General features: G+C 64.2%; 1 protein-coding gene across 1 annotated transcript in view; it reads right to left on the reverse strand.

The window, feature by feature from the left end:
• Positions 1–307: 307 nt before the first annotated feature.
• Positions 308–15,605, reverse strand: part of SLC17A9 (solute carrier family 17 member 9) — a 15,722-nt gene continuing 424 nt past the window's right edge. The window contains exons 2-13 of the mRNA XM_024750157.1: positions 9,857–10,054; positions 9,325–9,464; positions 7,527–7,626; positions 5,489–5,619; positions 4,914–5,010; positions 4,633–4,729; positions 3,964–4,051; positions 3,142–3,176; positions 2,666–2,781; positions 2,023–2,072; positions 1,891–1,926; positions 308–1,451 (exon numbers count right to left, since the gene is read on the reverse strand). Of these exons, the coding sequence (XP_024605925.1) occupies positions 1,288–1,451; positions 1,891–1,926; positions 2,023–2,072; positions 2,666–2,781; positions 3,142–3,176; positions 3,964–4,051; positions 4,633–4,729; positions 4,914–5,010; positions 5,489–5,619; positions 7,527–7,626; positions 9,325–9,464; positions 9,857–10,054 (1,252 nt within the window). The 3' untranslated portion in view covers positions 308–1,287. The remainder of the gene's footprint in view (positions 1,452–1,890; positions 1,927–2,022; positions 2,073–2,665; positions 2,782–3,141; positions 3,177–3,963; positions 4,052–4,632; positions 4,730–4,913; positions 5,011–5,488; positions 5,620–7,526; positions 7,627–9,324; positions 9,465–9,856; positions 10,055–15,605) is intronic.

Raw genomic sequence — 15,605 nt, forward strand, 5'->3', positions numbered from 1 at the left:
CTACAGAGGCCAGACTCACTTTGTAATTGCGAATCTTTCTTTCAGATTCTTTCTGATCACAAGTGGGGGGGCTGCGGGAGGAAATCTTTGCTTACATGGGAAATTAGGAGTTGTCTGATTCTAGAATCTACACAGCTGACAGCTACACCAAGCAGCTCCGACACAGACGCACAGGCGGGGTCTGTCCAGAGCGGGAGCTAGGAAATTTGCACGTGTGTGTCAGCATCCTGGAGGATCATTACGTCTGTTCTTGGCATTTTCCTTCGACTGTTTGAAACACTTTGCTGGTTTCCTTGAACTAGTGAAATAAATCTTTAACACACGTTTATTCTTTTTATAAGAAGGGCCTTAAATAACATTATGGTCTTCTTCTTAAATAGTTTAATAGTCATCATTTAAATAAGGCTTTGGTGTGCTTTTCCACATTCTCATGGTTTCTTTTCTCTGCATATACATCTTGCAAAATCTATTATTAATCCGCGAGACGACCGGCCCCTCTGCTCTAAACAAGGAGGGAGAAAGAGAACGCAGACCGGTGGGTTCACTGGTTCCGGGGCGTGTCCTGGCCAGGAGCGGGTGCCCACGCGCCCTCCCCAGGCACCAGGGGAGCAGGACACATCGCCAGTGCCTGGGAATCCATGGGAGGGGACGCCGGGGGCAGCGTCCCCAACGATGCACAAGGGCCTCGAGCCCCCACTTCTGCCCACCCATCGAACTGGGGGGCCTCAGCCTGGGTGCCCAGAGAAGCGGAAACACCACAGCCCTCCCTGGCCTTCTTCTAGAGCTGTGGTCCTCAGCCAGGGGGCGGGTCTCCCGGGGATACTTGGTGATGTCAGGAGACAGGGTTGGCTGTCATGACTGGGGGGGGGGTCATCTAGTGGGTGGGGGCCAGGCATGCTGCTAAACACCCCGCGGTGCACAGGACGGCCCACCACAGAGCATGATCCGGCCCCAAGAGCAGAGAAACAGAGCCAGGCAGGTTTTGGGGAGAGACTCCAGCGGGGCGCCCTGCCCTGCAGTGACACGGTCCCGGGCGGGCTGACCACGTGTGGCTTGTACGGGTCTACGAGGAACAGGCCGTGTCTGTGACGAAGCTGCTGCTACCGAAGACATTAATCCACCCACCATGAGGTCCCACCAACCCGGAAGGAGGCTGCTACCCCCGAGGGCGGGGGAACCGGACCGCACCCTCCTGCTCACACTGCGGGCCAGGCGCAAGGGGCCTCTAAGCTGAACGCTGTCCCCGAGGCTGATGGCGCTGGGTCCTGGGGACAGTGGGTCGGTCGGCTAGAGGTCCTCACGGGCGGGGCTCAGGTCCACCCGCTGGGCCTTCCCGAACACCAGGAAGGTGCATAGCCCGAGGCTGCCGATGGCTGCCACCAGGTTGAACACAGACGTCCAGGAGCCCGTGGTCTCGATGAGGTAGCCACCCAGGCACACGCCCACGACTCCTGCACCCTCGAGAGGGGACAAGCAGACGGGGTGATGGGCCATCCCGCCCCTTTGAGGACAGCTTTGAGAGGAGCTGAGGACGGGGGGGCCGGAGGGCATGAGCCCCGTCACCGTCACCCAGGCACTCGGCCTCTGGGGACCCTGGACCTCGGGGATTGACTCACATCTGCGGGTCACGTGGCTGGGGACGGTTACATGCCATCGGAAGCATGATCACTGTGGAAGACGGCTCTGTGCTCTCCCCCGGCCAGCTCTGGGGTCTGGGCTCCCCCCCACCCCCACCACTGCTCTGACACTGTGGGGACCCCCCGAGGGGTGCCACGCCCCACCCTGAGGGCCGAAGCAGCGGAGCAGGTGGGAGGACACAGGCGTGGGGCGGCGCCCCGGGGAACTCTGGGTTTGAAACCTGCAGGCAGGGGACCCCAGCCCACTTCTCACCTGCCAAAGCCCCAGCTGTGTTGGCCACACCTGAAACAGGACAGAGAGAACGAGGACCAGTCAGCGGAGGCCCACTGTGACCCTCCCACGGCCCACCCACCTGGGGGCCCTGGGAGCGGGGAGGGGGTGAGCGAAAGCCGGCACAGGACGGGGCCAGGTCCTGGATATTAACGGAAATGCCGCTGCGGGAAAAGGAAAGGACGCGGGTGAGTGACCACAGGGCGGCCGCCACCCGCCAAGCCGGCGGTCGGTCCTCCGATCACCTGGATCCCGGAGGCTGGCCATGCCAGGAGCTCAGCCCCAGCGCAGCAGTTACGCATGGGACCCACTCCCAGGATGAAACCAGACAGGGAGGTGAGTTTGCTCGGACTCACACTCATTTGCCACCCGATAATCTGGAAAACGACATCAAGGCGCCGATTCCCAAAACACGTCAGTGCAGTTTTCCTGACTAAACACTGAGCTGCTGCGCAGGCTGGGAGGCCCGCAGAACAACACGTGGGATCCGATGGGCTCGCTCCCCACCTTTGGTTCAAAAGATGCTGCTTGGGGAGCCTCATCTGCTCTGCCAGCCCCTCCCCAAGCACCCGTTTTGTTTTCCCAAAAGGCCCAGGTCCTCACCGGCTTGATACCCTGACTGCCCTTCGCCTTGTGGCTCACTTGTGGGGACCTGCCATGCGCCCGCCCTCCATGTGCGCCCCGAGCCAGGGGCCCAGGACCCGGGAGCCCAAAGGCAGCGTGGGTGGCTCTGGTGGACGAGGAACCTGGCCCTTACCTGTGGTTGAAGGTCTGGAGGCCGATGGAGGCTGATGCAAAGACCACAGACTTACAAAAGCTCGAGGTGTGGCCCAAACACAGGGCAAAAACGCTGGACAGGCCGAGGCCCATCGCCTGCAGGAGAGACGAGTGGGGACGGGGTGGGAGTCTCGCCCCTTCCTGGGCTGCCTGGGCCACACTGAACGAGGGTCGGTGGGCACCCCTCCCGGGCTGGGGCCCGCCTGGAGGCCACTGGGACGAGGCTGCACGAATGATCTGGACCTGCTGGTCGTAGCCCATTCGACGTGAGCCGACCCAGGCCCCCAAATGGGCACCAGGACTCAGGGAAGTGCCTCAGGTCAGCCAAGCCAGTCCCAAGCCCTGACCCACAGTGCCCTCCAGCCACTGTGCCACACCGGTCCCCTTCTAGGTCAGGGGCCCCAGGAACAAAACAGGGATGTCCGGAGGGAGAGAGCCGTCCCACGACCCTCCTACCTGCATGAACTTCCGCACAGTGATGGTCCTGTAACCTAGGCGGGGAGACCAGGAGACATCCTGTCGGCCCATCTGTGCTGTCCCACCCCAGACGGCACCCAGAGTGGGTCCCACCCTCACGGCTGCGCGGAGGGAGCGGGGAGAGGAGGGCCGGGCCGGGCTGGAGGTGGGGCGGCCTCTGCATCACCGTGAGCCACGCGCACACGTGCGTGAGCCTGTGCACTTAGAGGGTTCCCAAGGCCGAGGCCTGGCAGACGCACCTGAGGAAGGCCACTCTATGGTTACAAGGTGCTTTCTTTGTGTTTCTACCAATTTTCTAATTTTTCCACAATGAGTGGGTGGTTCTTCTGTAACTAGGACAAGACTGACATTTAAGGACGTGCAGTGCAGGGTCGTGGGGAGCGTGCGTGTCTGCGGGACAGTCATCCTCGGGCCATGTGCACTCGGGTCTCAGGCCTGAGACCTCTGACCTCACCAGGTGCCCTTTCCTCCTCTGAGGAGCCTTGGGGGCTGTGTCCAGCCCCCAGGTGGAGGAATTACACTGTCGCAGTGTGACTGTGTCCCAGTGTCCCCACATGGGGAAACAGGCTGGGGGGTGACAAGCTGGAGGCAGTCATCAGCAGAGTCGGGCCGGGAGCCGGGCTCCACGGGCCCACCTGGCTGGCTCTAAGGGCCAGGGGTCCCACTCTCACGGCCTGGTCCTCGGGGGCGTGGCCTCTTCCCATCGCTACAGGAGCACCCCAGGGGGGGTGCCTCTCTGCCCCCCAGAGTGAGGCAAAGCCCAGGCATGGCTCCCTGTCCGGCCCCTCCCCCAGGGCTCACCCTGATTGATGAGACGGTCTGAGAGAAGCCCGCTGAACAGACTGGCAGGAATGGCCACTAGCCAGGGCACCACGTTGAAGACCCAGCCCTGCAGGGAAGGAGGGTACAGGGGCCTCAGAGGCCGCCAGGGCAGGTGCCCGACCACGGGGAAAGGACGAACAGCCCAGGCGGTCATCCACGCCCACCACTGCCCACCAGGCTCTCTGCCCACAGGCTGGGCCTCCGAGATCCTAACTCACCCCCGACCTTGACTGAGCGCTGGGCCCTCAAGTGCTATCACCCCTGCAGGCAGAACCTCCCTCATGGCTCCCCACACCTCGCGGGGCAGAGCTGGGGGGCCGCACCCTGCCCAGAGTGTGCAGCCAGGGGGCCCTGGTCACCAGAATTGGGAGGGTAGCCGGGCGGCTGGGGTGCAGTCAGCCAGGCTGACCAGCAGGTGACATCTGTGCCCACATCACAGCCCCTGCGTGCCCCCGCCCCCCGGAAGGACTGTCTGCAGACGGGCAGGCAGCCGGGGCAGCAGCTGGGCCTCTCCTGTGTGCACCCAGGTGCGGCCGCTGAGCCAGGAGGCGGCAGAGCCACCAGAGCTCGGCGGAAGGAACCCAGGGCCCCTCTGCGTGTGCTTCGCGGCGCCCCCCAACCCTGTGAGCTGCCGGGCGGCCAACCCACCTTGGAGCTAGGGAAGGTCTCCTTAAAGAAGGTCGGCAGCCAGGAGAGGAGGATGAAGAAGGAGCAGGCCGCAGAGAGCTGGGAGATGATGGCCGCCCTGGGGGGGCGGGGGCCAGGCTCAGGGTCCACACCCCAGCCCCCTCCCCACACCCAGGGCAGCCAGGGGCCTGAGGGCGCGGAGCCCAGAGTGGAGCCGCCCCCCCCACCCCCGCATGGGCCGCTCGCCCTGTGGCCGAGGTCCCCAGGGCCCCAAACCCCATCCCCGCAGCAGCCCGGCTCACCAGACTGAAGGCTTTCGGAAGAGCTGTCTCCAGGGCACCTTGGTGTGTCTGGACACCGGCAGGCCCTGCGCCAGGACGCCCAAGGCCAGGATGAGATCTGAAGGGCAAGGCATCTCCACGTGAAAGCCATTCAAAGAGGGTGGACGGCTCCGCGCCCACAGGCCAGAAGCTGGGGGCGGCTCGTGGGTCCCCGGCTGCGCCTGGGGGCCAACCTGTCCTCTCCGCCAGAGCCTGGGGTCGGCAGCATCTGCCCTCGAGGGTGGACAGTAGTGTTGGCCATCTGTCCCCTGAGTCCTCAAACCTCCAGGCCCCACTCCTATCACCAGGAGCCACCTCTACCCCTGCAATATGCCTCTGCCGGCTGGGCAGCCCCCTGCACGTCTGCGCTCACCCGGCGACTCTCACACCAGACTTGACCGTAGCCGGCTGAGACTCAGGGAGTGGGCGTCTTCTGTGAGGCTCTACCTAGGGGATCCTGGGGCCCCCGAGCTGGCCTGCTCTTGGGGGTTCGGTGGCCGCTCGCTGGAGGGGACAAGGCGCCAGGGCCCCCGCCCTTCCCGGGCAGCGGCACGTACCTTTCTCACCCAGCAGACACCTGTACACGTAACACACCCACAGCAGGGTGAGCCCACCCGAGAAATAGAAGACGCTCGGCCAGCCGTACCAGTCCAGGAGCAGGGAGCCTACGGCCCCCGTCACCAGCGTCCTGGAACGACAGGGAGGGGCGTGGCTGGGACCCTCGCTTCACTGGGGTGCGGAGACATCTCCGAGACCCCTACCCCAGGTGACCTGAGTCCCTAGAAAAGAGCATTTCTATCCCCTGTGAGGCAGCTGCCCGGAAGGCTGGTCCCCAGGCAGCTTGCTAGGGATGTGATAAATGGAATGTTTATAAATGGAATATTTCCTGCCGTATCAACACACAAAGGATGTCACATTCGTCAAGGATTGCAGCCCTCCAAGTGAGCCGGTGAGCCCTGAGGAAACTCAGGGCTGAAAAGAATACCTGCCATCCAGCAGCCATCAGACTGCAGCCACTCCCTGCGGTGAGCCCTGCGGAAACTCAGGATGTGAAAATACAGGACACTGGCCCCAGAGAGCTGAGGTGCACATCAAAGGAACGATTTCAGTGAGCCCAGACTCTTGCATCTTCCCAGACACAGAAAAGCACTAAATTCCGAAACTTGAGAGATCGGGTTTTCTTTAATTAACAATAATGTTTTGACCATTACCTGCCCTTTTGTTGCAAAACTCCTCTATATCCTGGCTCCTCCCCTCACCTCCTGGGAGCAGTTTCTCTGAAATGCTGTCTCCCGGGCTGCAGCCCTCATTTTGCCCCAAATCAAACTTAACCTCATGTTGTGCATTTTTTTAAGACAGATGCAAGCTTTCCGGGGACTCCCGGTGCCACGGGGGCCAGCGTGGACGTGGCAGCCGTGACGTGGCACACGGGTCCTGTGTTGCCCTAGTATCTCCTTACTAGGCCTCCCAGTTGGCCTACAGTTGTGTGTGGATCTTTTTAAAATGAAAAGGGCAACAAGAAGACAGCGGTGACAAGAACACGCTGAAACATAAAACCTCCTCGCTGTTTTCAGCTGCTCATATCAGAGAGGATGAAATTTCAAAAAGATTTCAAAATGCAAAAACAACCATCCAACCCAGCTGCCTCCCCAGGTCCTGCCAATGCCATTGTCCCAAATATGCCCTCGAGGCCCACCCCTCCCCCAGGCTGGCCTGTCTGTTCAGAGGCTACCCCCCAGCTGCCCCCCACCTGCTGAGGCTTGGCCAGGAGACAGTTAAAGGAGAAAGGCTTTCCCCCAAGGCCAGTGGAGGGATGCCTTCCACTCTGAGCCTCCATTTCCCCATCTGCGGGGAGGGGGTGGGCACGGTCTCTCCCTGTACCTCCCCTGCACCCCACTCCCTCCCCGGAAGGCCCAGGTCACCCAGTGAGACGGGATTTCAGATAAACAATGAAACTCTCCTGTCCGTGTATTGCTTCTCTGAACTTCACATGTCACTGGGCCCCCTGGGTTTCTATCTGGGCCGCTCCCAGCCCCCCAGCAGGTACCCCTCACCCCTCTGCATTCTGCCTGGACCTCGGCAGCAGTAACGTGAGGGCCCTGAGCCCGGGGGTCGTGAAGCCCCAATAGGACAGCAAGACGTCCTTCCAGCCCCAGTGTGGTCGCCCCACGGAGGGTCTGGCGCTCTGGGGGGTGCAGTGGGGAGGGGCACAGGTCTGGACCTTACAGGTCTGGACCTTTCATGTCTGGACCGTGACGGGTACCCTCTGGGGCGAACGCAGGCCACCTCCCCCATCGGGACGGGCACCCCATCCAGTTCTGTCAGCACAGATGGAAGGGAACTTAACACCCCAGCCCACGTGCCAGAGCCCCAGAGCTCTGGTCACCTGCTGCTGGCCCGAGAGGGACAGAGCATGCACGGAGATGGGGGTGGCAAGTGCCTCGCAGAGCACAGAGTCACCAGACCTGCGTCACCCTGTCCCAGATGTGCACGTGGCCCGTCCCCACCAGACGCACCGAGGCGCTCTGCCAGGTGCACGCCCTTCGCCTCCCCACACCGACCCCCCCGCTCGGCCCCCCCAAGGCCGGGACTTACCCAAACTGGGAGCCGGCCCCCACGGTGCTGTAGGTGAAGGCTCGCTCGCTCTCCCGCACCTTCTGGGACAGCAGGCTGGTCAGCGCAGGGAAGTAAACCCCTGGGGCGGCAGAGAAGGCAGAGGCCCGCGCAGAGCCGTGTCCCGAGCTGGCCCGCGGGCCCTGCCGGGGTGGCCGGCAGAGGGGTGAGGCAGGGGCTGGAAGCTCCGCGGGGCCCTCGGTGATTATTCAAGCCCGGGTCTCCTTCCTCCCGCTGTCACCCCCAGGGATCAGCAGGGCTGGGCTTTTCCCAACACTCAGCTAAAGAGACAGCTTGGGGAGCGGGGGGTTCGCTCAAGGTCCTGCCACCAGGACGGCTGCAGAGGGGCTTCTGGGCCCAAGCTGGCGCTCCTCCACTGTCACGCCAGCTCCCAGAGCCACACGGCTCCGGAGTCCTGGCACCACCACGCAGAAGCACACACACAGGTGACAAGTGACAAGTGCACACGCACACACACTGACACACACGGTGCGTGTACGTCGGTGAGACCTGAACAGCCCCGTGGAACTGCACTGCCAGGTCCTGGATGTGATGCTGCCCTGTAGCTACGTGAGATGCCACCACAGGGAGGTGGGCGAGGGAGCTCGGGACCTCCCTGTACCTTTCACTGCAACTTCCTGTAAAGCTATAATTATTTTAAAATCTAGTTTAAAAAAAAACTGCATTGGCGAAAGCAGCTCTTGCCCGTTACACTGTGCTTTTCTCCAAAAGCACCTGGGGAAGCTCAGAGGCCAGGGCACATAGGGACAGGACTTGGTTCCTGCCTTCCCTTTGGGGCCCCGGGCCCCTGCTCACACCATGTGGGGAGCACGTGGGGTGAATTCAAAGGAGCGCAGGCGCTGGACTGCCTGGACCACCAGGACCACATGTGGGCCGGCCCGGTGGGGCTGATCAGGAAACAGGCAGAGGCCCATTCCAGGATATACATCTGGGGTCTTGGGGGTATGGGCTAGAGGCCCACGCCCCACCAGAGCTCTGGGACGTGGGGAGGTGTGGTGAGGAAGGGGTCACGTCCAGAGGACGGATGCTGTCAGATGCCATGCTGGTGGAGGGCAGGAGCTCAGAAGGCCGTCCCACTCCCTGAAGGGTGGGTGTGCGCCCCTGCCACCAGCTCCCCCAGGCCACTGGGGGTCTTTGAGGGGGGCTCTCTCCAGAAGTGTAATATCCCCAAAGAACGAGAGCGGGGGGCTTGGGAAAGCTGGCATCCCCTCAGCCTGCTGGCCCGGCCAGCGCGGGTGTGGCCTCCGACTGGCAGCACACAGAAACTGGGCACGTGCCTACCATGCGGCTGGTGGAGCCGATGGGGCCGCGTGGCAACCTGGCTGACACCGGATCCCTGGAGCGGAAGTTTTGGCAGAGGAGGACACGTGACATTAAAACGTGCCAGCCAGACTGTGAAGTGACTCTAGACACGGAAAGTGCCTTGGGCGCAACGGCATCGAAGCACAAACAAAGCCCGGTGCTGGGAAGTGAAGCCAAGAGCCGGCAGCCCGCCAGCAGGGACGGCCCGAGCTGTCCGCCTGCCAGGGAGGAGAGCCATGACCTCAGCAGCAGCGGCGCTGCAGCACTGACGCACCCGCTCTGAAGAGAGGCACACCACGTGCAGGGGCACACACGAGGACACACATGCACGCCCATGAGCACCCACCTGAACACGCGCCCGTGCACACAGGCACGCATGCACGTACATACGCGTGCACACACTCCCCTTGCTCTGCGGCGCGTGGGCCCGAGGTCCAGCCCCCCGCAGCCCCCCTACCTTGGAGCAAGCCCGTGAGGATGCGAGAGAAGGTCATGAAGGCCAGGTGGGCACTGCTGAGGCGGGAGAGCAGTGGCGTGGCGGCGGTGATGAAGCCCCAGGCGGAAGCCGACAGCAGGATGACCTTCTCACCCCCGATCCTGCACGGGGGACGAGAGGGCAGTGACGGGGAGCTGTGTGGCTGGGCTGCAGGCCGGACCAGGAGACCCTACCGTGGAGGAACCCGGGGAGGGGGCCGGCACCGCCCATCACTCGGAGCTGCCCTCTGGGGTGGGCACTGCAGCCACATCCCCTCTGCAGAGGAGGCCGAGGCTGAGCGTGCAGGGTACGGCCTGGTCCCTCTGTCCCCATGGGCCCCAGAGCTGCCTCCTTGGATGCCAGTTGCTCCCCAGGGAACCAAGCACCCGAGACAAGCTGAGCGCCGGCCCCAGCCCACCCCTGCGCAGCCCTCGGGTCTCCCAGCCCCCGTCTTGCTGTGGGCGGGGCCTCCCCCCATTCCCTTCCTAGGAGCCACCACACGGGCAGGGATTACCGGTCCCCCAGGTGGCCACCCACCACCTGAGTCAGGCAGTAGCCCCAGAAGAAGCTGCTGAGCACAACACCGGCCTCTTTCTTGTTCCAGCCGAAGTCCTGGCTCATGGCGGCGGCGCAGACGGGCATGCTGACGCGGGCGCAGTATAGCAGGCATGTCCCCAGAAGCAGCGTCCCTGTCCACACCTGGCACTCGGGTCTGGGGAGAGAAGGGCCCGGTCAGGCCCAGGAGAGGCTGTTGGATGGGGCCCCTCGGCCACCTCTCAAATGTCCACCTGCTCACGTCTGGTGACTCCGGGGAGAAACGGGCAGACACAGGAAATGATGCAGGGGGTCCCTCAAGCAGCAGGGGTGGGAGCGGCCGGATGGCTGTCGCAGGGCAGAGGCTGAACAGCCGCAGCTGGGGAGGTGCTGCTCTCCAGGCCCCAGGCTCTCGGTTTCCATGGGCCAAGGGCCCAGGAAGGCAGCAGGCTGACAGCTGGTAGCCGGCCAAGGGGGCGACGGGCTGGGGAAGAGGACCCCAGCCGCGGCAGAGAGGGAGGGTCCCACAGCACCATGGGCCCCCGCAGGGTCCCCAGGAAAGCTGGGTCTGCTCAGCAGACCACCTTGGGGCAGGCAGGCCCTGGGAGGAGCCTGGGCAGCAGTGAGGCAGCCCTGGCCGCCTGGGAAGGTTGCCAGACCAAGTCTATACAAGTCCCCAAAGCTCCTGGCCAGCACCCTCGACTGTCAGTCACCAAACCAGGAAGTCAGGAACTGCCAGAGCCCGGAGGAGCCCAGGAGACACAGGTGCCTGTGGGACCCTGGGCGGGGCCCTGGGACCTCGGGGGAGAGTGCAGAACCCGAGCACAGCGTGGGCTTTGGCAGCAGGACTGTCCACGGCAGTCCACTGATGGGGACCGATGGACACTGACCTAGGACGTGAGTCGGGGACACGTGTGGAGCGCGTGGCAGTCTGTACTGCCTTTGCGGTAGCTCTGTACATCTAGAACCGCCCTAAGAGACAAAGTTTGGGGAGGGGGGATTGGTATTTTTTTTAACAAAAAAGAGAGGAGACTCAGTGCCCTTTGTGCAGGTGGAGGGGAGCCCAGTGGGGGACAGCCTGGGGGAGGAGCACCACTAGGGACTTGCGATGTCTTTGCACAGGGCGGGGACGTCCCCTGAGGGTGGGGGCCACAACTGGGGGGGGGTCGGGAGAGTGGACAGGCCTTTAAGCAGTCTCAGTGGGGCCTTGGGGGTCCTGCCTGCACCTGGACTCACCTGTCCAACTGGGGCAAGGGTTCTCCCCAGGGTGGGGAGGGGTGGTGGTGGTGCGAGACGCACAAAGGGAATAGGTTCAGGCTGTGGGGAAGGCACGGGGCCGGGGCTCCGAGCCCAGGGCCCCCGAGGCCTGCCCAAAGCAGCCCGAGGCGTTAGTGCTGTAGACCTTGGGGAGGCCACTGGACAGGTGTCCAGGAGGGTGAGGCCGGCAGGAGCCGCACGGGCAGTTCTCAGAACAGAGGGAAGGACCTCTCACCTGGCGGATGACCCAGGACACTGGAGTCTCACCCTCGCTCCCCAAACCCCCTTGGACCCCTGTCTGGACCTGGCGGGGGCTACCCCCGCCGGCCGGGCACGTGAAAAGAACAGCCAATGGGGCCCAGGGTAGTGGAAGCTTGGACTCCATCTGCGGACACGGGCGGGTCCCCTGCCTGTGGGCCCCACCCAGGCTCAGGCTGTGAGCCGACTCCGGGAGGACAGTCCAGGGTGAGGCCAGGACCACCCCTGGGAGGGCCGGAGCCCTCGCCTGCACCCGGCGGTGAGAGACCTCAGAGGCCCTGAGGGTCTTGCCCGCTGGCAGGCAGCACCCGCACCAGCAACTGTAAGTGCGTGCGACAGCTGTGTCCGTTATCTCCGGGGCAGGACCGCTGAGCCAGCAGCGAGGTGGGGCTGCCCCCTACCCCCTCTGGCCAGCGCCCTCCTCCTGGCAGGGTGGACTCCGCACCCCTGGCACTGGGGGAAAGTTTCGGGATGGGAAGAAGCTGCTGTCCTGGACCTGGTCACAGACAGGGAGGGGGGTGGGGGGTGGCACGTGGGGCCCGTCGCCCGGCCTCCCGAGCTTCAGTTTCCTCGGTGAAGATGGGCTCATGTCCCTGACACCCAGCTCCTTCTCGGGTCAGTGAGCAGCAAGGTGACCCACCAGTTCCTGGAGCCCCAACAAGGAGCTGTCGACCGGCCAGCGGGTTGGAGAGGCCTGGCACCAGCATGCCCCTCCTCCACAGGCACCTCCTCCGGCTCCGCTCCCCCTGGGACATCAGTGTACTTTTCCACAGTCCAGGGAGCGAGTCGGGGAGCCTTCCCCGTGTCTCAGGCCTGCAGAGGCCCTCCCCGTCCCCGCTGCTGCCCTCACAGCTGAGGAGCTGTTGCCCCAGGAGGCTGCAGCGTCTGGCAATCCCACTGGCGGAGACAGCTGCTTCCAGGCTCAAGCCCCTCCCTCGGGGGTTTTGGGGTGAATGAGCCCGGCCTGCTGTCCCCAGACAGAGCCGTGTTTGTGGGCGGCGCCCGGTTTGGAGTTTGGGAATTACAGTCCAAAGTGTTCTGCAGCCCTCAGTGATGTGTGTGGTCTGATGTGGTGACCAGCTCTCCCGGAGGAGAGACCTGGGTGCCGCTCTGGGCCCTGGCCTGACTCGGGGAAACCCGCCCTTCCCTATGCCTCAATTTCCCCGTGTGCACTGGACCACGGATTTCAAACTGGGTCTCTGGGTGCCCGGAGGGGTGCCATGGGTGGGGCTCCCAGGCAGCACTCTTGGACGAGTTGCTTTTTATATTAGAATCTCCTATACGAGTCCAATGGGAAATAGTGTCCCATGCTGGAAAGCCTGCCGTTCTGCAGTTCCAGGAGCCGGCCGCTGGACCGTGCCTCGGCCGAGGCTGGGGGCTGCTCCCTTCGGAAACTGCCCAGTGACCCTCAGTGACGAGGGAGGGGCCATCACGCCCCCACCCTCCTTCCTGGTTCGTAAAGTGTGCCTGGAATGACTCAGAAGCCAAGATGGTGAGGACGACAGTAGCACAGCGCATGCGGCAGGTCTCGGTGGCCTCGCCCCTAGAAAGGCTAAGGCGGCAGGAGGGGGCGGAACCCCACGGGGCAGGTCGCAGACTCACCTGGGGCCTGGTGGTCCCAGACGCTAGTTTCCTTTACAGAACCAAAGACTGTGAGGGGTGGGGCAGGGGCGGGGCGGGGGCTCTGCCAGGCCAGCGAGTCCCCAGGAGGCACCCGCTCAATGTCTGAGTTTGTGACATGCAACCCCTGGGGGCTCAGGGCCTGTCTCCTCCGCGGCTCCAACCGTGGGAATGACACCCCCGGTCCACCCTCTTGCTCCCTGTTTCCCAGCCCGGCACTTCAGGCCTTCGGGGACACAGCTCCCTCTGAGCAAACATCCCACCAGGCCTACTGGGAGGCACAGTCCAAACTGCCCACCAAAACCAGCCCAGCCGGCCACCCGGGCCCACCGGGACGGAGCCAGCAGAGGACTCATGAGCCCAGCCCTGCCGTGGCCCCCGCCGCCCGTCCAGGGCCACCTGCACGGCCCTGCGGGCGAGCCCTCGGCAAGCACACACTCACGGGTTGGTGCACAAGGGGAGCGGCGGGGGCTGGGGAGCAAGGCTTTTAACTTCCCACGAACAGCCACAGCCCGAAGTTGCCTTTAAAAGGAAGTTTTATTCCTTTATGTGGTCAGAGCGGCGGAGGGTCACCTGCGCGCAGATGGGACCGCGTCCCCGGCACCTGCCCCTCCCTGGGATGCACTGTGCCGGCGCCCCGGGAGCCTGGCTCTGTTTGCTCTCTGGGTGGGAAGTCCAGTTAGAAACAGGGGAAAGCCAGATGAGACTGACCTGCTCTGGAAGGCTGGCAGGGTACCGAGAATACGGTGCTGACCCCCTCCTCCTTGTGGCCCCGGGAGGTCAAGAAGGGCCCGTCAGCTTTCAGGCAACCAGCCCACTCTGAGTTTAAGGCGCTGGCATGGGACGCCCTCTGGAGCTGGGGGGCCAGGTGCTGTGTGCTTCCTCCCTGGGCCCTGGAGGCCCCCGCAGCCCTGGCCCTGAGTTGGCGGGCAGCGCCACTGGGTGGGCAAAGGGACGTCCTCCACAGCTGCTGGGGACACAGAACAGGCCAGCTGGAGGTCTGGCTGGAGGGGGTGACCCAGACACGGCCAGCTGCCGGAGGCCTGATTAGGACGCCAGACGCAGAATCCTGGACCTGCGGACGGGCTTGCTAGGAACACGGAAGGTCGTGGCAAAATCGGCCACAAAAGGCCTGAAGACCTGCCTCCAGCCCACTCTGTCCACTCCCGAGCCTTGGGTCTGAGCCCCCAGCTCTTCAGGGTGCTTCCTGTGAACCTTCTAGAACCTTCTGCATCCTGCAAATGGCCCCTGTGCATGAGAAGCACCCACGGCTGAGCAAACACAAGGTCACGTGGACCCTCGATTCAGAAAAGGGAAATGAGTCGGCGCTGGGGGCAGAGGGCAAGCAGGGGCAGAGGGCAACCGCCAGAGAGAATGTGCGGGCCCAAGGCTGCCGGCGCCCGGCTGGGACGTCCCTGGGGAGTGGCCCGGCCTCGGGGGTCATCCACATGGCGGCAGCCGCCCACGGTCGCCCTCGTCACGATTCTCATCACCTTTAGCCACTCGGGGGTGCGAACCACCTTTTCCCGCTGAGCCCCACTCCACCCAGGACCCCCGCTACCCCACCTGCAGGTGCTCCTTTCTAAACTGGGCAGGGAGGGAGGCGGTGAAGGCAAAGCCAGCCAGATCTAGATCCGTTAAAGCGTAACCGAGGGGGAAGTTTCAAAACATTCTTTAGAGGTCCCGGCCCTCTGCCCAGCTGGCCGCGGAGCTGCCTGCCACCTGGGTCAGCGGGGCCTCGCCTCGACAAGGGCGGGGAGAGAGCAAGGGAGCAGAGGCAGGCCGCAGGGCGCTCCCCAGCCGGGCACACCCCGCATGCCTGCCGCCCTCCTGGGCACCTGGCAAGGAGACCCTGTGCTGCAATTTGGGCTTTGGGGCTCCCGCCCTCACCGGGCCCTGTCCCAAGGGAGCCTTCTGGCTTCTGAGGCCTTCCTGTGACCAGCTGTGGGAGGCGGGTCCCACAGGCGGCAGGGCAGGCCCCGGGGACTCAGAGCTGGAGGTGGACGGGCCTGGAAGCGCAGGGCCTGACTCTGGGCCTGGGGTCCACTGGAGGACCGGAGGGAGCTCTGAGCGGCGGGCAGCCTGGGGGCTGCTCTGCGGGCTCGCCTCTCGTTCCTGGTCGCCCTGTGGGTCGTGCTGCTGAGCGATCCCTGTCCCAGGGCCTTCTGCACCCGGCAGCAGAAGAGGGCGGCCTGCCTGGGCTCTTCCTCCCTCACAACCGACACCCCCGTGGGGACCCTGTTGGTTTCACATCTCTGGCACATGACGACAGCAGGGCTCAGCCAACTGCCGCAGGTGCCGGCCTGGTCCCCCCAACACCCCCCAGCCCACTGCCTGCCTGCACAGGTGGCACGGGTCACAGGTGCGGTCCTGGGAGTGGGGAGGCCGTGCCTGGGAGCCACCCTGCCCAGCCAGGCAGGCCTCCCAGGACAAGACACTGCGCACACCACCCCCAGGACCGGGGCGGCCTGGAGAGAGTGCAGGGGGCTCTGGGTGGGTGGGGGGTGGCACTGGCCCTGGATGGGAGGCGCGGAGGTGCAAGGCCCCCCAGGCAGAGCAAAGGTGCGGGGCGGCTGGGAGCCATCTCTGCCCAG

The sequence above is a fragment of the Neophocaena asiaeorientalis genome, unplaced genomic scaffold, assembly GCF_003031525.2.
Source record: "Neophocaena asiaeorientalis asiaeorientalis breed wild unplaced genomic scaffold, Neophocaena_asiaeorientalis_V1.1 scaffold606, whole genome shotgun sequence".
NCBI classification, from domain to species: domain Eukaryota; kingdom Metazoa; phylum Chordata; class Mammalia; order Artiodactyla; family Phocoenidae; genus Neophocaena; species Neophocaena asiaeorientalis.